Below are 26,205 nucleotides of genomic sequence, written 5' to 3'. Positions count from 1 at the left end.
CATGCATACTGGCACGGGTGTGGGGGAGGATCAACATGCGAGCAGGTCGAGCAGTATGGTGAGCATGAGTGAGGCACCTGTGAGCGAAGCATGTGGCATGGATGGAAAGGATGGAGGAAGGTCAACTGGGGAGCCACTGGCAGTGACAGAGGGTGTGGCGTTGGAGGCAGAGCGGTCCCCCCGGGAATTATTGAGCATAGCTCCCATAGCATAGATTAGTGAGGTCCCATAGGCTCAGGGTGGGCCCAGCAAGCACGAGGGGTGAGCAGGGGATGCCACATGATGGAGCATGCATGCGAGCAGTCCCTTGGAGATTAGACAAGGTCGTTTCTGTATTTCCTATATATATTTATATATAGTAGTACAAGTCCTATATATAGTACAAGTCCTATATATATATATATATAGCAGGATATCTCAAAAAGTTATGCACGGATTCAGACGAAACTTGGTGGAGAGATTGGGTTTGTGACTGAAGAATTGATTCGATTTTGGTGAAGATCCGAATCCGGATATGAGAATGCTAAAATTTTTAAAGTGATTTTATTCACCATTGAATGATCGGGCCAAAAACGACATACATGTAGCATGATATTTCAAAAATTGAAGACAAAATTTATGACATTATGACAAAAAATATGACAAAATTTGGTGGATTTGATGTTTCGATGACAAAAACAAACCGATTAGAATTTTGGGTCAGGTTCGAATCCAGATTCGGCCTATCAGTTGGATACAAAATCAAAATGTAACCTGTTCACCTCTTTACCGAGTACCGTTCTAGTTACCCTCTCCGGAGGAATGACATCCGGAGGAGAGGGTATTGCATTGAGTCAGTTTGTTTGTCTGTTTGTCCGCACAGAATAAATATGATTTTCTCTGCAACCGTTGGTCCGATTGACAGGAGATTTTCACCATAGGCGCAACTCCACCTGTATAATTTTCGTGACTGTGTGTGTGTGTGTGTGTGTGTGTGTGTGTGTGTATATATATATATATATATATATATATATATATATATATATATATATATATATATATATATATATATATATATATATATATATATATATATATAGTTGCGTGACTCCCCCTTGGCTAATACCAGGGAAATCACGGATAGCAAATCGAGCGTTAATTCGAGGCGTTCGGTTCAATAACGGATTTTATATCGACATGCGGGCGGAAAAAAGAAGAAGATGAAGAAGCTGGAAGCTTTTACCTGCCGCGATATCGACGGCAGTCTTCAAAGCCTGCAAAAAGTAACTCAAACGAAAACCGGATTTAAAATGTACAAATATGCCGGCTTTATTAAATGGAATGCAGGTAATGCAAAATATAGCGCACGATAATAAATAATGTCCTAAATTAGGACATCCCCACACCAGACTTAAACACAGATGCAGGGAGAATATATGAACATAAAAGTGCCGTGTGTGTGTGTGTGTGTGTCTGGGCTTAGCTCAACCAGCAGAGGTGGATGGCGTTCTCCTCGGGAGTGGCGCCATCCCAGGCTGTTGGCGGGAACGTCCGCATGTCCTTGGCGCGCGCGCACGCTATCCAGGCCCCACCGTCCGTCGTGAGCGGCATGCGTGCAGCTAGTCTACCAGCTGCTTCAATGAGACCTCGCTCTTCGCTCGTCAAAGGAACACCGCCATCAAGAGTCGAGGGCAGAGGTGAACGAGAGGGGCAAGAGGTCGAGGTAGAGGAATCAAGAGGTCGGGGTAGAGGAATCACGAGGGCAGTCGGGAACGAGGTCCGTCCACGAAGGGATCCAAAATGAGAGAGAAAATGCCGGCCAGCTGTGGTTTTTACGTCCTGTGTCCTTGACATCATCGGTCATCCCTTCCAATGCCCGCAGGCCACGCAGCCCAGGTTCAGCTTTCCACCAATGGCCACGTCCCCTCGCTCTCATACCATCAGTTGGTGGCCAATCAGTCCGTCACTTCCTTCTAGCAATCAGCAGATCGCTCCTTGCTCCGCCCCTGGCCAATCACAAGTCCTTCCTTACTCTGGCCTTTCATTGGTCAACTCCCGCCTAATAGCGAGTCCTTCTGGCCGTGGCTCTCGGCCTGCCTGAGCAATGTTTTATCGCCATGTTGGCGCAATGCGTGGGCGCTTCCTGCCTGCACTTCCGGTGAGTTTTATTGTGGGGGGAATTTAATTAGTATGTGTTGTGCTAATGGGCCTGCCGAGTGTCTATTGGTGTAGTGCCATAAGGGACGAAGGATAAATCAATATGTCTCACACACAGGGGAATTAGCATAATCCCTACGATAATTAGCACAAGGCCGTCCTCGTATGACCACGGATATACACTTACACGAACAAAGCGCCAAAACAAAATTATTACATCAAGGTTCCCCATCACGATAATCGGAGCACACTACCTATACAGATCTACCTGACTCTATATATCACTCCATCCCACCGACATAACATATATATATATATATATATATATATATATATATATATATATATATATATATATATATATATATATATATATGTTAGCTTATATATATATATATATATATATATATATTTACATACATATATATATATATATATATATATATATATATGCTAGCTTATATATATATATACATATATATATATATATATATATATATATATATATATATATATATATATATATATATGTATATATATACATATATATATATATATATATATATATATATATATATATATATAGTATATATATATATGTATATATATATATAAGCTAGCATATATATATATATATATGTATGTAAATATATATATATATATATATATATATATATATATATATATATATATATATATATTGCTGCGGTTTTGAGATTGGCACATTGAAATCATTAAAGGTTAAAGGGTTGCCCCCCCATAGTTAGTCACACAAACAACATAAAGGCCCATTTGTAGTATAGTTATGTCTTAGTAAGGTATAAGAATAGGCCATTTCCCCTCTTAGTGCCTGCGTTGTGTAAAGACAGGAAAATAGGCTTTACTTGCCACCGATTTCCCAGCCACCCTAGCCTCGATCCAGTTTGTTAAGCATTAGCTGCCCACTAGTCGAGTAACACGAGGTAGGCCTAAAAAGGGTGGGGGTGGCGTTGAGATCGGAGCGGCAGAGGCGATGACGGTAAAAGCCACCAGACAATCAGGGCTCTAGCGGCATGGCGTGAGAGGGCGTGGTGAGGCACGTCTGGTGAGTTCGAGAAGGTTCGCGGGGCGTGCCTATGTAACGCGCTGCACAAACCCCTCGAAGGGACTCGCACGCCAGGACTTGCAGAGGAGAGAGAGAGATAAAAGGACTTGAGGGGGTTTGCTCGTTGTGAAAGGACTCGCACGCCAGGACTCGCAGAGGAGAGAGGAAGGATTCGGACTCGCAAGATAAGCGCGTTGTTTGGAGAACTTCCGGAGGATACGCGCATTGTTTAAGGACTTGCGCAGAGAGAGAGAAGAAGAGGCGTTGAACTGTACCAAGTACGCGGGCGCAGCCAGGTGTGCCGGTAACACATATTGCGTTTTTCACCCACGCGAGTAAGCGCGGCCATAGCCGCAAGTGAATAACCGCCAGCCACGTCGAAGTCCGCTCCCTACCAATTCGCCCCATGATAACTCCCTCCGTTCAGACGACACGCGGAGAGCTCCTGCCTTCTCCTCATTCCATCTACAAAGGACGTGCCGGGGACCGGAGAGAGAGCTGCACGGAAGCCATCCCTGGACGCGCTGGTGAACATCAACCTGCTCATCAGCAAGCGCCGTGTGAGTGTGTGTGTGTGTGAGATGGGCCCGTTTGTCCTGGGTATTAAGTAAGACTGTATAAGGCTGCTCTGTGTCCCCTTTTTCTTGAACCATTGTATAGTGTAAATAAATTCTGTTCTTCCTTCCAATTCGATCGTCTTTGTGATTTCGCCATTGACTAAGCGTGGTATGAATAAGAACCGCTTCAATCGGGGTCTAGTAAGTGATAACGGCGCGGATCGCGTGTACGCAACCGCTCAGCGTATCAACACACGTGGTTCGTGCGGGGCTTATCTCCTCGCTTCAGGGCAGCGCGAGTATTTAGGTAATAGCGAATTTGGTCCTAATACCCTATTTCGCGCTGTCCGGAAGGGACGTCATTGGTCCCGGTTCGCGCCAGGTCAGTCAAAGACAAGGGGACTAATCCCCCCTTGATAAGGGGAGAAGGCCGGCGACAGATCCGCAACAATATATATACAGTCATGTGAAAAAGTAAGTACACCCCATGTAAAGTTTTGACTTTTTCAACATATTTCAACATACAGCTATTTGATCTTCATTTCAACAATATTGATAGATAAAGGTAATATAATATAACAAATATCATGAAACATTTACATTGTGTAGTCCATTGTATAATTTAAATAAACATAAATGCAAATTTTGCATGTGGAAAAAGTAAATACACCCCTACATTTATCACCACTTCAAATACCTAAAATTTGAATCAGGTGCACCAGCTCAGGCGCAAATGATTAGAACATCGTTGGAGAGGATCTTGGAGGAACCTATCTTATTTAAACCTCAGACATTTAGTTTGGTTTGCTCTTTGTTGTTGAAGTGTGCGGCGTCACCATGCCGAGATCAAAAGAGCCCTCTGAGGCCTTCAGAAAGAAGGTTATAGATGCCTACGAGTCTGGGAAGGGATTTAAAAAGATCTCCAAACAATTTGAAATCCATCATTCGACTGTCCGGAAGATCGTCTACAAGCGGAGAAGATTCCAAACAACTGCCACCTTGTTCAGGCCAGGCCGCCCCAGCAAGTTCAGCCCAAGAGCAGACCGCAAGATGCTGAAAGAAGTCTCTAAGAACCCCAGAATGTCATCAAGGGACCTACAGGTAGCTCTTGCCACTGTTGATGTCAAAGTGCACGAGTCTACCATTAGAAAGAGGCTGCAAATATTTGCTCTAAATGGGAGGTGTGCCAGGAGGAAACCTTTGCTGTCCAGAAAGAACATTAGGGCAAGACTAAAGTTTGCCAATGAACACCGAGGCAAAGACCAGCACTTCTGGAACAATGTGCTCTGGACAGATGAGTCAAAGGTATAGCTATTTGGCTACAGTACCAGAAGACATGTTTGGCGAAAACCAAAGACAGCATTTGACCACAAGAACCTGATACCAACTGTAAAGCATGGTGGTGGAAATATTATGGTTTGGGGCAGCTTTGCTGCATCAGGGCCTGGGCAGCTCACCATCATAAAATCCACTGTGAATTCTTCATTGTACCAGAGGGTGCTTGAGGATAATGTGAGGCCATCTGTCGGAAAGTTGAACCTCAACCGAAGGTGGACCTTGCAACATGACAATGACCCTAAACATACCAGTAAATCCACCAAGGAATGGCTGAAAAGAAAGAAATGGAGGGTTCTGGAATGGCCAAGTCAAAGTCAAGTCACTGATCTAAATCCCATCGAGATGTTGTGGGGGTTTTGAAATGTGCTGTGCATGCAAGAAACCCCTCAAACTTCTCACAGCTGAAAGAATTCTGCATGGAGGAGTGGGCAAAAATTTCTCCCAGTCGATGTCAGAGACTGGTAGACAGTTATAAGAAACGCCTAATTGAGGTTGTTTCTGCCAAAGGGGGCAATACCACCTATTAGAGCCAAGGGTGTACTTACTTTTTCCACATGCGAAATTTGCATTTATGTTTATATGAATTATACAATGGACGACAAAATGTAAATGTTTCATGATATTTGTTGTATTATATCACCTTTATCTATCAATATTGTTGAAATGAAGATCAAATAGCTGTATGTTGAAATATGTTGAAAAGGTCAAAACTTTACATGGGGTGTACTTACTTTTTCACGTGACTGTATATATATATACACGCGTCGTTACTGAGGAACGGGCTTATTTTAACTGAGGATAATGATGGTACCTGAGTTGCTGTGTTGTCATGATTTACACCAATCATAATACAAACAATTTTTTTTTGCACAAATGTGTTTGTTGTGTTTGTGATACTAGGGCATTGCCCGTACTATATCTATATCTAAAATTATATCCCCCCCCCTCTATTTACATGAAATGGTTTGGTCCAAAGCGAACGGCTTCCGTAAAATTATATCCCCCCCCTCTATTTACATGCAATGGTTTGGTCCAAAGCGAACGGCTTCCGGAGTTTGGTAAAGAAATCGCCATCGCGTGCACAAACGCGCAGGAAAGCGAATGAATCGCAAATTCGGTTTTATTAGTTTTAAAACATAGTTTAACGCCAACATAGTTTGCAAACGTGAAATAAATGAATACGCTCTCAAATGTGCCATCCGAGGCAGAGTGTGTCCTCCACGTTCGGCACACGCGATCGTTCGCTGCTCTCTGATTGGTTGAATCGTTTTTTGGACATAGCTCGGTAAGTAATTGTCCGATTAATATGAAACCTTGAAAAGGCACATCCTCGGGTCCCCAGCAATATACCTGGCAAGTTTCAAGTATATCGGACCGGTAGTTGTCGAGAAACAGCGGTCACAGACAAACAAACAAACGTACAAACGTACAGACGTACAGAGATTACTGGAATTATAGATAGATTACATTTTTATAGGCAATTTAGGTTGAATTTTTTTTTTTTCAGCAAAGAACCCCTCAGCACATACATAGGGGAGGGGTAGGCGCAGACTGAAAGTTTGGGATGATTACACCTCACCACCACATAATTTAAAACACCTCACCACCAAATAATTTAAAACACCTCGCCACCATGTAATTTAAAACACCTCACCACCAAGTAATTTCAAACATCGCACCCCCACGTAATTTAAAACACCTCACCCCAACCAAATTCAAAACACCTCACCACCACATAATCCAAAACACCTCACTCCCATGTAATTCAAAACACCTTACCATCATGTAATTCAAAACACCTCACAACCACATAATTTAAAACACCTCAGCACCACGTAATTCAAAACACCTCACCACCAAGTAATTCAAAACACCTCACCACCACATAATTTAAAACACCTCACCACCAAGTAATTCAAAACACCTCACCACCACGTAATTCTAAATACCTCATCACCAGCGAATTCAAACCACCTCACCACCACATAATTAAAAACACCTCACCACCAAGTAATTCAAAATACCTCACCACCACATAATTTAAAACACCTCACCACCAAGTAATTCAAAACACCTCATCACCAGCGAATTCAAAACACCTCACCACCACATAATTAAAAACACCTCACCACCAAGTAATTCAAAACACCTCACCACCACGTAATTCGAAATACCTCACCACCACGTGATTTAAAAACACCTCACTACCATGTCATTTAAAAACACCTCACCACCACATAATTCAAAATACCTCACCACCACGTGATTCAAAACCACCACCACGTTATTAAAAACACTTCACAACCACGGAAACAAAAGTTTGAGGGAGTAGTTCAGTGACAACACAGACACTGCCCAGATGTGTAGATATATAGATAAATGACTGTACCTGAGTTACTGTTTTGTCATGGTTTACACCAATCATAATTCAAACAATTATTTTGCACAAATGTATTTGTAATATACGTGATATTACCTTTTATAAACAATTGAAGTTGAAAATTTAAGTTGAAAAAAAAAATTCCCCCCCCCAAAAAAAAAATGGGAATTTTTTCAAAATAAATACCCTTCGGACATACCAACGGGAGAGGTATGGGCGTACCAGAAGTTTGGTACGATTTCACAAAAGTTTGAGGCAGTAGTTCAGTGACAAGACAAGACAAGACAACACAACACAGGACAGACACTGCACAGATATATATACAGACTTGGCATTTAATATGGAATATTTTTTTTGTGGGGGTGAACTTACTTTTCAAGATGTCTTAGAACCAAAAGTTCATTGGAATTATGTTGAAATTATTCTAGATTTTGTTAATGTAACCTTTAAAAGAAACAAAAACCACATTTGACATTTCGAAACAAATAAATTGATCCTTGAAAGTGATGGAAACTGATATCGAACTCAATTCATGGACAGTACTGTGTTAAACTTCTGTACGTTTTCCAGAAGTATCTCTTTATTTTGCACATTAGCCAAAAAAAATTTTGACAAAAACAAAAGTTAAATTACGACTGGGATTACGGACAGTAAAATTACAGTTCAGTACTTCGTGTAACCCCCACGAGCATTCAGGAGAGCATGTACACGTTGAGGCATGCTGTTCACGAGATTTTCCAAGGTCTGGACAGGAATCTCTTGCCATGCAGTGACAATAGCCTGCTGCAATTCATGCACAGAGGTCGGCTGCTGGTCCAAGTGGTCCATTTGACGCGTTAATTCTGCCCACAAGTTCTCTATCGGATTCATATCCGGGGACATGGCAGGCCACTCCATATGCTCTACACCACGGTCAGCAAGAAAGTGTTGGATCATGTGAGCACGACGAGGCCGTGCATTGTCATCTTGGAAGACAAAGTTTCCTTGAAAGGCTGCACGAGCAAATGGAAGCAATGTTTCTTCCAGAATGGCCCTGTACTTGAACTGGTTCAGGTTTCCATTCAGAACAACCAGGTCAGTTTTGCCCCCTGCATGAAAAGCAGCCCAAACGGTCACCCCACCACCTCCAGCTTGGACTCTTGGCACTAAACAATCTTTGTTGTAGGCTTCATGCACTTGTTTGCACACTCGGACGTGGCCATCTTGACGATAGACCAGAAATCTAGACTCGTCACTGAATATCACGTGATTCCAGTGCCCTGGCTGCCATTGACGGTGCTCTCGAGCCCACTGCATTAGGCGCTGGCAGTGTTGTCTGGTCAGGCGTGGCTTTCTCAGGGGACGCCTGGCACGATAGCCTGCTTGAACCAGTCGTTGGTTGACTAGCCTTCTGGATACAGGCACATTTGTCAGTTGCTGCCACTCAGCCCTAAGCCGATTAGCTGACTTGGTACGGCCATTGCGGACTAACCGGTGCAGCTGGCGATCATCCCTCCTTGTGGTTCTGCGGGGACGTCCTGGCCTCGGTATTGGAGTAGGGACACCCCTCTGAGCATTTTGTTTCAGGATCTTTGACACCTGACCTTGAGTGATGCCATACTGCCGAGCAATAGCACGCTGTTTCATGCCGTAATTTCGTAAAGCCACCACTCCATGACAAACAGCATTGTCGAGTTGACGGACCATCTCCAGAGGAAGCGGCAATAACTTTTGGAGACGTGCAGCAGTTGCTTTCTACTAATACAGAACGCAACAACCCTTATATACCCGACTGTGAAGCCAATCATCAAATGCACCTGTCCGTACATTTTGCCACGCCACCTGTGATATAATCCTGTTGTTGACTTCTTGCTGCGACAGACAATCAGTGACATGGTTCTTTTAACAAATAAATCACCAAAGTGTAAAAGAAACTCTCCAGATTGATATACTGAGTTAAGAAAGTAAACCCAAGTCAAGAAAAAATATATATTCCATATTAAATGCCAAGTCTGTATATATATATATATATATATATATATTTTTTTTTTTTTCAAAATACACCTGGTCACAAGTGTGCCACACTGACCGGGACCTCAGTGGAGGTCCTCAGCATCATCCCGTTTTGGCCCTTCAACCTCGATATAGTCAGCTAAGGGGGGCCAGCAAGGGCACATATGCCTCCACATGCAGCAGCTACACCTGGATGCGTACATACCTCCACCCCCAGCCATTGAGAACACAGACTCCAATAACAAAACCGCCTCCACTCCCAGAATCCACAGCCCCTCATCCACTCACTCACACACCAAAAACCCCCCCCAAAAACCGACCACCTACCCTTACAAAAACCACTCAAACAAAAACACATTCATGCAGAACCACACCCACTCCTGCAACACACACACACAAACACACACACACACACACACACACACACACACACACACCCTCCATTTCTCTTCCACGCTCAGTCACTACCCCTTTCGGCTGAAATGAACCACCACCCACAACCTCAACTGACACCGTTCGACGTGCCTCCATAAACTTCCTCAAAATACAAAGTGAGCATTTCAAGGCAACCTGGGCCACTCTGTCACACATCCTCCTTCTTTCTGTCTCATACACCAAGCTGAGCAAGACATGCAGAAAAGGAATTGCCATTATATCCTCTATGCCCCACCTCAAATGACTGACAAGAAACTCGCCAACCCTTCTCCCGACACACTACCTCCAGCTCACTGTACTTTCCTCTCTTCCTCTCGTGCACCTCCTCTATGTTCTCTTTGCAAGGTGCCTCCTCCTCCACCCTTCCCACATCATTCAACTCCACTGCATACTATCTTCCCAAACTCTACACAGGGGCCTCTGTCAATGATGGAACCACCTCCCCTCCCAGTTCAAACCTGTTTGACAATATATATATGACAAGGATGGATATCCGTTCATCTGTTCCCTGTTACACTGATTGGCTGTGTGAGGCTCGATGCATTGTGATTGGCTCCTGGCAAGATTATCGTGTAGGTTTATTTAAAGCTAATATTCGAAATTTGATTCAATATTTTTGCAATCAGAACTCATGGCTTACATAATTATGTCAAAATCTAGAGTGAAATCGGAAAAGAATTCGGAATTTTTAAAACCTCATATATAATTTAATAATATGCTCCAGAACGTGAGGTAATGGTGCTGCAAACCGCCAAACAGAAGTGTTCTATTCACAATTGCCGTGAGTTCCCTATAACTTTTCTCATCAGTGTGAAAAAGACCAATAGTGACTATTGACAGCATCATCAAATGTCGAAAGGTTGCAGCCCATCTGCATCACAGGCGTTCTGATGCACACCGTTTGTGTAGGCCTCAGGCTTTAAGCCTACCGGTTTATAGGATAATTCCTTTTTGGCCCAGTGGAATTGGAATCAATCCAAGCTATATAAATGCGATGTATTATATATGCACATAAGCAACAGCAATGCTTTGCTGTTCATTACATAACCCAAGTTGTTATTTGTTCAAGGCATCGAGCAATCAAACCAGCGTATTGTGCCCATGCACCACCCGTGGTAACCTTCCTCCTGATTGAGCAGCACTTATTTGAAAGGAAGGCATGAAGAAATAAATCCCGCCTAACGTTTTGACCCGTTCATGTTTAAAATCCTATTCGACCCATTCCCGTTTCCCATTCTCTTATTGCAAATAATAATTAATCAGACGTAATCCATAACTTTGTGTATAATCCTTTGTGTTGTGTTGAGTTTTGTGCACCCATCATGATTGTATCGTATAGGCTTATTAAAAGCTGATATATTTGATTTTTATTTTGCACCGTATTTTGATTTTATTTTATTACTGGCCAAGGACACCAGTAGCGATCTTTTTGCATTCGGATTCTACTTTTTGTGTCAACTTCTGACACTCCCGTGAACATCATTGTCTGTTCTGTGTTCTTGCTCTTCTATGAACCTGGATGAAACACAATTCTGATCGGCTAATTGGAATATATATATATATATCCTATCATTTCACCATTGCAGACATGTAGGTGGTCTCTCTGTCTTCTGCAGTCTCCTTTCTGGTTTTGCATGCCTCCCCCCACCCCCAGGTTTCTGCAGGGCACACACAGTCTGTCATCTCACCCCTTCTGGTGAAACTACCTAAATCCAGGATCATTGTTGAAATCCACTCGTTTGTTCCTCTTTTTTCCTGCTAACTTCCATCTTGAATGTCATTCTTCCCTTCAGGTCTTCAAGATAGCTTTTCACCATCTCAGATCGTCCCCAATCCAAAACCATGATCTTTTCCACCCTCATTAACCCCCCTCCTCTCCCACCACCACTATACCTCCTCCCTCCAAATTTAGTTTCCCCTCCTTCGAGTTTCCTTCTGTATCCATCTTGTCCACCCCATGCATCATCTCATGCCCCACATTTCTCCCCACACACATTTTGTCCAAGTCTCCCTCTATCTTGGCTTTCAACCCTGCCATTGGTGTTTCCCCCCCTCTCTACTGTTCCTTTTGCATGCATCTCCACTGTTCCTTTTGCATCCTGTTACTTCCTGACCCATTCAGTGTACTAGCTCTTCCATGAGCCTAGACTGTATCGTATATACAAAATAATAAAAATATAAAATAAAATTTAAATAGATATAGTTTGCCTTATTTTAAGACAAATCCAACCTCCGCCACCCAATGTTGCACCACCATATTGCGGTTGGTGGTATAAGTAGCTCAGAGCTTTGGCTCTAAGTGAAACCAAGAGTGCAACACAATTAACCTTTTTTTAAAGTCCATGAAATAATTTAAATTGATAGATTCACTTTTGACTTCGCATCACTGGTGATAGTACTTTTGCTGGTGTTACATAAATCAAAGACATGAGCATAACTGATGTTAATGCTAATGTGTTTCATTTATGTACAAGTTCCACCATGAGTCTTAAATCGGTGAAACCAACCTTTTCAAATTGGTCTAAATTCTGCACCTATCCTACCACCACCCCATGAATATTAGTCTTACTCAATCCGAGGAGTCAGCACACATCCACCTTCCTTCTCCAAAGTGTCACAGAAGCATCCACGATCTTCTGAGTCATGGCTTAAACCTAGGTTGTGGCCCATCTCATGTGCCATAGTTGAAGCAAGCCCCAAAGGACTAACACTATGATCCTGAAAAAAGACAATGAGTGAAGGGGAAAAGCAAAAAATAAAACAAGATAAAATAGGGGCAAGAGAACAAGGACTTCCATTTTTCATGGGAAAGTAGCTCTTTCCATATGTTTTTCTGAACACCACTTTTAACCTACTCTGTATCATCTCCACCACTTCGACTTCTCTCCCCTCCACCAAAAAGATAATTAGAAGATTTAAAAAATAAGGTTTAGACAAGTTTGTGGTGTAATTAAACGAGAATTACTTGGTCTTTGGCCATCAATTACGAATGCGCTAAAAACATAATTCAGAGCACCTCCATCTAGGATCACCTCTCCTGTTTCTCACCTGGCTCACACCTGCACTGTTGGTCCCACACATCCCTGCTACAGGTGCCAAGCCCACAGTTGCACCAGAAAATTTCACAGACCTTTGTTAGAAAAACAGAGAAGACAGCCATTTGTAATCAGAATACATGTGATGTAAAGCAAGGTCATCCACTATAGCTACGATCCTACAGTAAATCACTGTGAACTCTGCACGTCCTGTTTCCTAAGTTATTGGAAATACTTCCCAGCCTGGTCTTTTATCTTTGGAAACTTTTTCAAAGTGTAGCTGCCAGTCGATGTACGGCTGCATCTCTCACGTGACAAGCTGTGCATTGTCATGGACTTTCCGCTGATGCAAGTCTTGGCTGCGCCAGTCGATGAATGCCCGAAGTGTGGCGTTCACATCATCGGTCACGTTGATCTTGTCTGCGTCGCTCCATATTTCCAGTCCAACCAATGCCAAACGAATATTCAGTGATCGGTATAACTGAAAGACCATCAAACGGCTTCCATCAGCATCCAAGCAACATTCTCAAAAAGCGGATGATTTTTGACTTTAGCCAAGTATAACATGTCATAAATTAAGACATATAAATGCCGTCTTGCTCTCGTCTAAATGCATACGTCATGCTCTCGAGTTAGTCTCTCGTGCTGGTTGCAGTGGATCATTTTAATAAATGTGAAGCTGTAGCCATAGCAACTGTAAAACATAATATGAAACATTCATATTACTTTGCGGCTAATAAGCACCGTAATCAATAAGTCGATCTCTCTATATCTATAAGTACAGTTGTAGATAGGAAGTCTTTACCTGTGATTCATAACTAAGTGTGCTTTGTGAATTTCAAGACAAAATGGGCTGACTTTTAGTGAGCTGGGCTCATGAAGAGTTTAGGAAGGAGAAAGAAAGAAAGGAGCTCTGTTCACTCTCTGTAGATTTGGAATTGATTATGCTGGTCTGATAATTGGAACATATGTCTGTTGCCCATTCCAACTCACAATATTTTTTACCCCTTTTCACCCTATCTAACAAAACACAACCCTCATCCATGTAGGATTCTATATTTCATCCCCTCCACACTTTCCTCTGTTGCCGTTTGCGCATGGCCTTGCTTATTGGATCCAACTATTGCCCAACTATCAACTTGTTTGCTTCTTTGCTCTCTGTCACCACACCTTTGTGCGTCTAACTTTTTTTATATAAGGAAAGAAGTGTGGCAGGGCGAGGGGGGGGGGGGAGAGGGGTCTAAATTTGGTGCGCAATTCCGAAATTGACTTTAACGTTGACCAAATAGGGGTGCGGGGGGCGACTAAATTTGGTGCGCAATTCAGAAAGTGACTTTAGCGTTGAGCAAATGGGGTGGGGGAGAGAGAGGTCTAAATTTGGTGTGCAATTCCAAAAGTAACTTTAGCATTGAGTAAGTGGGGATATTGGAGGGGGAAACTAAATTTGGTGTGCAATTCCAAAAGTAACTTTAGCATTGAGCAAGTGGGGATATTGGAGGGGGGAACTAAGTTTGGTGTGCAATTCCGAAAGTGACTTTCGCGTTGAGCAAATGGAGATATTGGAGGGGGCAACTAAATTTGGTGTGCAATTCCAAAAGTAACTTTAGCATTGAGCAAGTGGGGATATTGGAGGGGGGAACTAAATTTGGTGTGTAATTCCAAAAGTAACTTTAGCATTGAGCAAGTGGGGATATTGGAGGGGGGAACTAAATTTGGTGTGTAATTCCAAAAGTAACTTTAGCATTGAGCAAGTGGGGATGTTGGAGAGGGGAACTAAATTTGGTGGGCAATTCCGAAAGTGACTTTAGCATTGAGCAAGTGGGGATATTGGAGGGGAGAACTAAGTTTGGTGTGCAATTCCAAAAGTAACTTTAGCGTTGAGCAAGTGGGGATATTGGAGGGGGCAACTAAATTTGGTGTGCAATTCCAAAAGTAACTTTAGCATTGAGCAAGTGGGGATATTGGAGGGGGGAACTAAATTTGGTGTGTAATTCCAAAAGTAACTTTAGCATTGAGCAAGTGGGGATATTGGAGGGGGGAACTAAATTTGGTGTGTAATTCCAAAAGTAACTTTAGCATTGAGCAAGTGGGGATGTTGGAGAGGGGAACTAAATTTGGTGGGCAATTCCGAAAGTGACTTTAGCATTGAGCAAGTGGGGATATTGGAGGGGGGAACTAAGTTTGGTGTGCAATTCCGAAAGTGACTTTAGCGTTGAGCAAGTGGGGATATTGGAGGGGCGAACTAAATTTGGTGTGCAATTCCAAAAGTAACTTTAGCATTGAGCAAGTGGGGATATTGGAGGGGGGAACTAAGTTTGGTGTGCAATTCCGAAAGTGACTTTCGCGTTGAGCAAATGGAGATATTGGAGGGGGAAACTAAATTTGGTGTGCAATTCCAAAAGTGACTTTAGCATTGAGCAAGTGGGGATAGTGGAGGGGGGAACTAAGTTTGGTGTGCAATTCCGAAAGTGACTTTCGCGTTGAGCAAATGGAGATATTGGAGGGGGAAACTAAATTTGGTGTGCAATTCCGAAAGTGACTTTCGCGTTGAGCAAATGGAGATATTGGAGGGGGAAACTAAATTTGGTGTGTAATTCCAAAAGTAACTTTAGCATTGAGCAAGTGGGGATATTGGAGGGGGGAACTAAATTTGGTGTGTAATTCCAAAAGTAACTTTAGCATTGAGCAAGTGGGGATGTTGGAGAGGGGAACTAAATTTGGTGGGCAATTCCGAAAGTGACTTTAGCATTGAGCAAGTGGGGATATTGGAGGGGGGAACTAAGTTTGGTGTGCAATTCCAAAAGTGACTTTAGCGTTGAGCAAGTGGGGATATTGGAGGGGCGAACTAAATTTGGTGTGCAATTCCAAAAGTAACTTTAGCATTGAGCAAGTGGGGATATTGGAGGGGGGAACTAAGTTTGGTGTGCAATTCCGAAAGTGACTTTCGCGTTGAGCAAATGGAGATATTGGAGGGGGAAACTAAATTTGGTGTGCAATTCCAAAAGTGACTTTAGCATTGAGCAAGTGGGGATAGTGGAGGGGGGAACTAAGTTTGGTGTGCAATTCCGAAAGTGACTTTCGCGTTGAGCAAATGGAGATATTGGAGGGGGAAACTAAATTTGGTGTGCAATTCCGAAAGTGACTTTCGCGTTGAGCAAATGGAGATATTGGAGGGGGAAACTAAATTTGGTGTGTAATTCCAAAAGTAACTTTAGCATTGAGCAAGTGGGGATATTGGAGGGGGGAACTAAATTTGGTGTGTAATTCCAAAAGTAACTTTAGCATTGAGCAAGTGGGGATGTTGGAGAGGGGAACTAAATTTGGTGGGCAATTCCGAAAGTGACTTTAGCATTGAGCAAGTGGGGATATTGGAGGGGGGAACTAAGTTTGGTGTGCAATTCCGAAAGTGACTTTAGCGTTGAGCAAGTGGGGATATTGGAGGGGCGAACTAAATTTGGTGTGCAATTCCAAAAGTAACTTTAGCATTGAGCAAGTGGGGATAGTGGAGGGGGGAACTAAGTTTGGTGTGCAATTCCGAAAGTGACTTTCGCGTTGAGCAAATGGAGATATTGGAGGGGGAAACTAAATTTGGTGTGCAATTCCAAAAGTAACTTTAGCATTGAGCAAGTGGGGATATTGGAGGGGGGAACTAAATTTGGTGTGTAATTCCAAAAGTAACTTTAGCATTGAGCAAGTGGGGATGTTGGAGAGGGGAACTAAATTTGGTGGGCAATTCCGAAAGTGACTTTAGCATTGAGCAAGTGGGGATATTGGAGGGGGGAACTAAGTTTGGTGTGCAATTCCGAAAGTGACTTTAGCGTTGAGCAAGTGGGGATATTGGAGGGGCGAACTAAATTTGGTGTGCAATTCCAAAAGTAACTTTAGCATTGAGCAAGTGGGGATAGTGGAGGGGGGAACTAAGTTTGGTGTGCAATTCCGAAAGTGACTTTCGCGTTGAGCAAATGGAGATATTGGAGGGGGAAACTAAATTTGGTGTGCAATTCCAAAAGTAACTTTAGCATTGAGCAAGTGGGGATAGTGGAGGGGGGAACTAAGTTTGGTGTGCAATTCCGAAAGTGACTTTCGCGTTGAGCAAATGGAGATATTGGAGGGGGAAACTAAATTTGGTGTGCAATTCCGAAAGTAACTTTAGCATTGAGCAAATGGGTGAGGGGGGTGGTGGGTGGATCTAAATTTGGTGCACAATTCCAAAATTGACTTCAACGTTGAGCAAATGGGGGTGGGGGAACTAAATTTGGTGTGCAATTCCGAAAGTGACTTATGATAGATAGGAGATCAGACCATGAACAACAGCATGGGTAAAGGGGAGGATTGTTAGCATTGTAGCAAGGCAGGGGTCTTTCACTCTAGAATGTGGTTAATGTGTCAAATGGTCTCCCTGCAAAGGTAGTGGCAGCACAAAAAGTAGATATAATTCTGCTTCAATTTGATAGATACCTAGAAGCATTGGGGATGGAGGGGTAAATGGATATTGGCTGGACTGGTAGGTAACTTAGGTGTAGATGGATAATTGTGAGGGGAGGGAGTAGGAGCTGTGAGGGCTGTGAAATTTATTTTTGTTTGGTTTCAGGACCACAAGATAAATTATACTAGATTTTTGCATTAATTGCTAAAAGAAGAAGTGTGTGTGTGTGATATTTCAAAATGTTTGTCAATGCAATTTGTATCGACTGCAGTGTGGAGGAAGGGAAGTGTCAAAATAAGTTATTTTCCTTGACCGACGAACCTTATCCACATGGTTGGCTACTTCCAGCATCCGTATCCTGATCTTGTCACAATTTCTGCCAAATCGTCGGTACTGAGGCATACAGAACCATTGAACAATAAATATACAACAGTTCACATGAAATGAGTAAAAATACAGTGAGGTTTGAATCCAAAGCATAATTTATGGCTCATTATTAGGCGAGTACCTATGAGGTGATGATCCACAAGCTGCACATAAATGTAGTATTTCTCAGATAAACAAGCAGCGAGTATGGCAGAGAATGGGTTGAACTCCGAACTCCAACTTGAGGGTTTTTACCATTTTCCCTTATTTAACCAGTGGGAAGACCTAAACTTCATACATTGGCTTACCTGTCCAAAACTAATCTAATCAACTAATCTAATCAACAAAACTAATCTAATCAACTAATAATCAATCAACATAAAATCAACTAATCCAAAACAGGTAAGCCAATGTATGAAGTTTAGGTCTTCCCACTGGTTAAATACAGGAAAATGGTAAAAACCCTCAAGTTGGAGTTCGGATTACTTTTCTTGAAACATAACAAAACATGAAAAGAAAGTTTCCTTGTACAGTTAAGTTCAAATATAAAATGTGCTTTTAAAACTATAGAACATATATAGAATAATGTAACTCAGTTAAGAAAATTTTTGGTTTGTGCAAGTGTTCATATTCATTACGACATCAAACAAAAATAAATACAAGATGGAAAATCTAAATGGCGTAGCCGAGCTTGTTTGATACTTTAGTTGAAGAGGATAGTATGACCTGGGTGGGGATGCCAGTTAGCAAATAATATCAATATTTAAAAATGACGTCAGGCATGGACAGCCGGTTCATGAATGACTTGGCCAAAAAACGGCGAATGGCAAACGATGAACCAATAAATTCCACATTCCTGTGCCACCTTCAGTCGAATGTCTTTTTGCAGAAACAACAAACTGCATTGATGGCAGGTTCGTGAAGGACTTGCACAAAAAACGTACCCAGTCTGAATGTTGTTATATCCAGTCAATGGCGAAACTGAAAATGGGGAATCCGCGAATGTCACGGATGGAAACACTTACGTCATTTCCTCATTCTGCTTTAAACTCAATGTCTACGTTTTAATTTCAAACATCATCATTCATCATTCCAATCACAAATTAATATTATCGTATTAATATATCAAAATAATATGACCCGACTGCAAAGCCGCAATGAGCCGGCGAAGCCAAAGCCTCTTGTCACTATTTTACCCATCACTATGGCACCAGTAGGTTAGGTAGTTGGTAGTAGGTAGGTGTAGTAGGTACCGTACCTAGTAAGACTTGGTAAAAGAGAAGAGCAGACAGTCCTCCCCAATACCTACATCTATCTATAATTCCAGTAATCTCTGTGTGAATGTCTGTGTGTCTGTGTGTTTGTCTGTGACCGCTGTTTCTCGACAACCACGGGTCCGATATACTTTAAACTTGCCAGGTATATTGCTGGGGACCCGAGGATGTGCCTTTTCAAGGTTTCATATTAATCGGACAAGTAGTTACCGAGCTATGGCGATTTATTTACCAAACTCCGCAAGCCGTTCGCTTTGGACCAAACCATTTCATGTAAATAGAGGGGGGGGATTGTCACCGTACTCGCAAGCCGTTCGCTTTGGACCAAACCATTTCATGTAAATAGAGGGGGGGGATTGTCACCGTACTCGCAAGCCGTTCGCTTTGGACCAAACCATTTCATGTAAATAGAGGGCGGGGGGATTGTCACCGTACTCGCAAGCCGTTCGCTTTGGCTTTGCGAATGGACCAAACCATTTCATGTAAATAGAGGGGGGGGATATAATTTTAGATATATATATAGTACGGGCATGCCCTAGTCTATCTATAATTCCAGTAATCTCTGTGTGTATGTCTGTGTGTATGTCTGTGTGTCTGTGACCGCTGTTTCTCGACAACCACGGGTCCGATATACTTTAAACTTGCCAGGTATATTGCTGGGGACCTGAGGATGTGCCTTTTCAAGGTTTCATATTAATCGGAGAAGTAGTTACCGAGCTATGTCCAAAAAACGATTCAACCAATCAGAGAGCAGCGAGCTATCACGTGTGCCGAACGTGCCGAACAGACTCTGCCTCGGACGGCACATTTGAGAGCGTATTCATTTATTTCACGTTGCCAAACTATGTTGCCGCTATGTTGGCGTTAAACTATGTTTTAAAACTAATTAAAACTAATTTGCGATTCTTTCGCTTTCCTGCGCGTTTGTGCACGCTATGGCGATTTCTTTACCAAACTCCGCAAGCCGTTCGCTTTGGACCAAACCATTTCATGTAAATAGAGGGGGGGGGGGGATTGTCACCGTACTCGCAAGCCGTTCGCTTTGGACCAAACCATTTCATGTAAATAGAGGGGGGGGATTGTCACCGTACTCGCAAGCCGTTCGCTTTGGACCAAACCATTTCATGTAAATAGAGGGGGGGGATTGTCACCGTACTCGCAAGCCGTTCGCTTTGGCTTTGCGAATGGACCAAACCATTTCATGTAAATAGAGGGGGGGGATATAATTTTAGATATATATATAGTACGGGCATGCATGCGGGCATGCGGGCATATATAGTACGGGCTGTGTGTCTGTGACCGCTGTTTCTCGACAACCACGGGTCCGATATACTTGAAACTTGCCAGGTATATTGCTGGGGACCCGAGGATGTGCCTTTTCAAGGTTTCATATTAATCGGAGAAGTAGTTACCGAGCTATGGCGATTTAGCCGTTCGCCGTTCGCTTTGGCTTTGCGAATGGACCAAACCATTTCATGTAAATAGAGGGGGGGTTCTGTGGTCGTTGCGAATGGACCAAACCATTCATGTAAATAGAGGGGGGGGTTCTGTGGTCGTTACTGCCACGTGGTTTCAAAGTTTTTTTTTGTTGTTGTTGTTTGCACGCATGTTTTTTTGCACCCACGTACGGGCACGCCCTAGGATGTTTACACACACACACCCCTACACAAATTTTTTTTTTTTTTTTTTTTTGGCAAGGAACGGGCACCCACGTACGGGCACGTCCTAGTACAATAAATGTCACAAGAAGCTTAAGGAAGTAACTATATGATGTGCTAGCTCAGGGCCTATTTTAAGAAATTTTATAAGCTTTTTTGAAATATTTTTTCAAATGCTCGAATCTCATTGGTTCCGGTGTTTGGTGAAGATTTTTGTTGAAGATAACCAGGGCCCGTGCGGGCCCAGGGAACGAGGCTGGTCTTAAAGTATTTTAATTACAAATTAGAGGTGCTTAAGATTGTGAATCAAACAAAGACGGGTTAAACAAACTCCTATTGAACTTTTTTGCAATTTTTTATGCATACTTCCGCATCCGCAAGATGGCGGCCTCCATGGAGCGATTTGGTGCGTCAAAGCTTCGAAATTCTCAAAGGATCCAGCAAAATCTGGCTTTTCAACATAATATGTACGCGTTCATTCACAACACCGGCTTCGCCGGCTATAATGTTAAATCACGATTGTATTAAGATTATCAAACCAGCGAACCGTTATCATCTGTTCACTTCCGGGTTCGGGAGCAAAGTCCGTGTCGATCGGATTTCAAAATCATAATTGTATTGAGGAATTTCTGAAGCCTCCTACTTACCTAATGACACCCGCTGGGTCCCCAAAGCATTCCACAGAAGGTTATTATATTTCCTTTTAGTAAAACATGCACTGCACGAGAATGGTTACTAAACGCGTCCACCTGTCACGTGACCAGATCCTCAGCTCTGATTGGTGTAGGTTTCTGAGGACATACGGGCAGACAAACGCTGTTCTACACGGTATTGCCCCATGGGATACACCCTAAAAATAGCTCTAGTATGGGCCCTGACAACATCCTAGCTATTATGCTTTTTAAATACCTGTGATCAATAGCTAGCTGCTTCTCTGGCCAAGCCTTTTCATTACAGCTACAAAATTGCATTTTCACCACCATATTCAAAACTACCCAGGCAGGACCTGTGAACAAAATTTATATGATAAAATCCAGCCAATTATCACCCAATAATTAACAACGTCATCGAATGTAGTCAGCAATGCCATCTGTAAACATGTGTGGATTGAGGAGAAGGAGGTGGAGAAACAACAAACTGCTCATGGTTGTTGAGTAGAGATTGCACAAAAATTCCTCTGCCCTATATCCAGTTACAATCAAAACCTACATTTGGATAATTAAAAGGTACATGACAATGTTTGTCAGCAGACAAAAGTCCTTGGTACTGGTACTTGTGAGACTATCATAGCCAGCTCGACAGGGTTTTGATGGAGTCTGTCTGCATTAAACAAAGGAGGTGAAGAAGAAGAAAAGAACCACCTTTAGAGGCCAGGTGAATCAGAGGTTAATTTTTTTCACAGAATGTGGCAATAAGAAAAACCAGGAAGAGGTAAGGAAAGATCCTCAGATCAAGCTGGTGGCCGAGGCATTGTAGGAAAATGAGTCATCGGCATTGCAGCCTCTTGCACATTCTGCAGGGCTGTACAAGGCCATGACTAGAACTACGTCTACTGTAGGATGACCTTGAAATGCAACGTTTCCTTCCCAACAAGTGAAGCACTGAGTTGTATGGCTTGGCATGAAAGGACTGGCACATGTACTCTGAGATGAGAAAAATTCACCACCGGGTGGTGGTCGATCAACTTGGAATGTGTGACATGCCTGCTGAGAAAAATTAAAAAAGAAGTAATGATGGAGAAATAAATATTAACAACTAAAAAAAAAAAATCTGGCTTCTGCGAAAGCACCAGGAAATGCATTTAGGAGAAAGTTCTGCTCAGCAGCTGAGTCAACAGTTCATACCACAGAGTACAAAACCACGCCACCTCATTCAATATGGAATGACTTAATCCAGACACTTTGCAGATGGTGCTTTAATGCATATCGGTAACCCAACACCAAAAACCACTGTTGAATTGTACAATGATCTGAGCTTCTAATTCTAGAAGGTTCTAAAAGTTAATTATAGTGGGTTCTAAAGGGTAATTGTAAAGGGTAATTCTAGAGGGTAATTCTAAGGGCTTCTAAAGGGTAATCTTAGAAGGTTCTAAAGGGTAATTCTAAACAGTGTAAAGGGTAATTCTAAAGGGTGTAAAGGGTAATTCTCAAGGGTTTTAAAGTGCAATTCTAAAAGGTGATTGTAAATGCTAATTCTAAATGGTTCTAAAGGGTAATTCTAAAGGGTTTTAAAGGGTAATTCTAAAGGGTTTTAAAGGGTAATTCTAAAGGGTTTTAAAGTGTAATTCTAAAAGGTAATTCTAAAGGGTAATTATAAAGGGTAATTATAAAGGGTTATAAAGGGTTCTAAAGGATCATTCTAAATGGTAATTCTAGAGTGTTCTAAAGGGCAATTATAAAGGGTTCTAAATCGTAATTATAGAGGGGTCTTAATGGTAATTCTAAAGGGTTCCAAATGGTAATTCTACAGGGTTCTAAAGGGTAATTCTGAAGGGTTCTAAATGGTAATTCTAAAAGGCAATTCTAAAGGATAATTCTGGAGGGTTCAAAAGGGTTTCGTTCGTTTCTAGCCTTTGCCTATTTCATACTAAAAATGCCAAAATGAACCGCTTCCTTCAGATATGGGTGCGATTTTAACGGCGTAGCCCATAGGGCAAAGCCGTCAAGAACAGTGTTTGTCTGTATGTCCCCTCAAACGTATACCAATCAGAGCTGAGGATCTGGTCACATGACATGGTGATGTCATTACGGCGTACAGCCGCTGACTCTCCACAACAACAACATGCATTTTAAGGCCATTTTCCCTGCTAGAGCGGGGGTTTGAAGGATTGAAGTGGTGTATGGTTCATGAATCAATGATGAGCGATGTACGGAACGAACAACCGCGGAAGTAAAAAATTCGCCTCAGTTTTTTGATAGCACGTTATTAACCCAATCCTTGTGGGGTATATAGATTACAGTAGATCTTCCCTCAGTTCTATAAGTAAAACCTACCTCACGGATGTCTGCATTCCTCCAAATTTCTTTGTTTAATGTTATAAACAGCATTGGTGAATGTTTAAAAAGCTAATCATATGTGTTTGTGGTTTATAATATTTTACTAGCCCGGCTACGCCACCGTTAGACTTTCGGTCTTGTTTAATACAATAACTGAAAAAATACTTGTTGTCACAGGTAATGTTTATTTAATGGAAATTTTAAAAATTATTCACAGCCATATTTACGAATAAAAGCTCAGCATGATCAAATGTTTTTAGTTGATCCTGAACATTTGCTCCAAGCTACATTCAAGGCTATATGTATTCCAATCCAAGTTAGTCCAACACACCTCTGAGTTGTCCACAACCAGCACCATTTCCACATACTTGGTTTGTGTCAGGGCAAGGTGAGAGTCTTTCTGTTGGATTGTAGGAATAAATCAGAAAGTGATATTGAATGTTTAAAACACTGCTTACCAGCAAACTGATATCGAGATGTTGGGGTACAATTTTATATTTTTTACATCCCTTTCAAAACAAATTTTGTTCAATCATGATCACTTTCGTGAAGTAACATTCCAGATAGCCGACAGAACAATAACTGATTTGCATATCCAATTAAAGGGATTCGATGGAGTAGCCTGAGAAAAATTAATTTTATGGCTGATATACTCATAATTTAACATCTGCAATAATTAGTTACATGACAGATCAAAAAATAATTGAAGACACAAGTAACCACCTTTAGAGGCCATTTTTCCCCGCAAGCGGGGGTTGGCCTTTTTCGGGAACCGTGGTTGTTGTTGTTTTTCGGTCCCCTTTTTGAAGCAATGTTTTACGGCCGGATGCCCTTCCTGATGCCAACCCTTTTTGCCGCCTTTAACGACAAGCAGGGAATTACCAGTGAACTGGTACTCAATTAGCCGACCTCGGAAGGTTATGTTACAGGCTGAGTCAACCCCCCTGGCGTTAATTCAGCGATCGACCGGGATTCGAACCCAGGATCCTAGTATCCTAAGCCAGCACCCTAGCCGCTAGCCCAACACCAGTGAAGACACAAGTGACGGAGATAATCTTGCAGAGGAAAACACAAAAGCAAGAGGAAAAATTCATAGGTGAATTCAAGGTTAACCTGCATTTTTAGTTCTCAAAATTTAAAGTCAAGTGAATGAAACATACGCTCTTTTTCAAGTTTGTACCTTTCACTACATGTACACATTCGTTCCATATGTGGTGGTACAGTATCCTAATGCAAGAAACAACAAATATATTGTTCGGTTTATGTAGAGGGGCTTATAACTAGATTGAAATGTTGGACACAATGTATGTTTGTTTAGCTTCAGAATTTAAATTCTGCATTAAAGTGTGTCTCAGGTAAAGTCTTTCATGTTTCCCCTCAAGAGGATGTTGGTTGTCTGATTTAAAGAGAGCTTTAATGTTTTGGTTTTATTTGTATACATAGTTGAGGCTCATGGAAGACAAACGCTGACACTCTCGTGGAACACTGAACGGACCAGGACGAAGCACACAAAAATAGGACGCAAAAGGAACAGGAGAGAGAGGACACCAACAGCAGGGTTGAAGACCAAGATAGAGGGAGACTTGAACAAACAATATGGTGTGGGGAGGAATTGAAGGCAGGAGAGGATGCACGGGGTGGATAAGATGGATAGAGAAGGAAACTGCAAGGAGGGAAAACTGGAAATTTGGAATGAGGAGAGATTAGGTGGGTTTAATGAGGGTCTAAAAGATCATGGTTTTGGATTGGGGACAATCTGAGATGGGGGTGAACAGCTGTCTTGTGGACAGGGAAAGAATAATGAGATTGAAGAGGATGTGGAAGTTGGTTCCACAGGCAGGGAAAAAGAGGAATGAATGAGTGAAGGTGAGCAGTGATCCTGGATTTAGGTAGTTTCACCAGAAGGGGGATGATGGAGCCCTGCAGAAACCTGGGTGTGCAGAGTGGAAGACAAAGCATGGAAACAGCAGAGGGTGTAAGACCAGACAGGAGGCGGCATTAGACAAAGAGACCATCGACTTGTCTGTGATGGCGAACTGATAGCCCTATTGACTCTGATTCATCTATGTTAACTGCTTACAAACAAAGACAACAACTTTCTCATATATATATATATATATATACACACACACACACACACACACACACACACAGGTGTAGTGATGGTTTGTGGCGCTCAGGGCGAAGGTCAAAAATATCGCCCCCTGCAGGCACTGGCAGTCAGAAATTCCAATTGACATAGTCAGACTATGGACTATGTTAACTGCTTACTGACCAAATGAGAGTTTTGCGCTTCCTTCATATAATTTTTAGATTTAAATGAATGATTTGCACAATTCCAATACCCATGCAAAACTCTGCTTGCTTACGTGGTTACAACACTTGGTTACGTGTGAGCATCCTCGTCACCCATTGCTGATTCACATACATTTTTAAACCATGATTGACATATCACCGAAATGTGCAGCTCATCTCCTATAACGCAAATTCATTACATATTTATACAACTTGTGATTTGTACCCTAACT

The 26,205-nt window shown here is 42.2% G+C and overlaps 1 protein-coding gene across 1 annotated transcript in view; it reads right to left on the bottom strand.

The window, feature by feature from the left end:
- LOC137421090 (zinc metalloproteinase-disintegrin-like jararhagin) overlaps positions 1–26,205 on the bottom strand; it is a 299,776-nt gene that overhangs the window by 47,272 nt on the left and 226,299 nt on the right. The window contains exons 7-11 of the mRNA XM_068106802.2: positions 24,009–24,077; positions 17,705–17,776; positions 13,269–13,438; positions 12,971–13,052; positions 12,492–12,640 (exon numbers count right to left, since the gene is read on the bottom strand). Coding sequence (XP_067962903.2) covers positions 12,492–12,640; positions 12,971–13,052; positions 13,269–13,438; positions 17,705–17,776; positions 24,009–24,077 — 542 coding nt within the window. The remainder of the gene's footprint in view (positions 1–12,491; positions 12,641–12,970; positions 13,053–13,268; positions 13,439–17,704; positions 17,777–24,008; positions 24,078–26,205) is intronic.

Source organism: Myxine glutinosa, chromosome 2 (genome assembly GCF_964187855.1).
Source record: "Myxine glutinosa chromosome 2, kmMyxGlut1.1, whole genome shotgun sequence".
Lineage (NCBI taxonomy): Eukaryota > Metazoa > Chordata > Myxini > Myxiniformes > Myxinidae > Myxine > Myxine glutinosa.
This window is presented reverse-complemented; position numbering and strand designations above follow the sequence as displayed.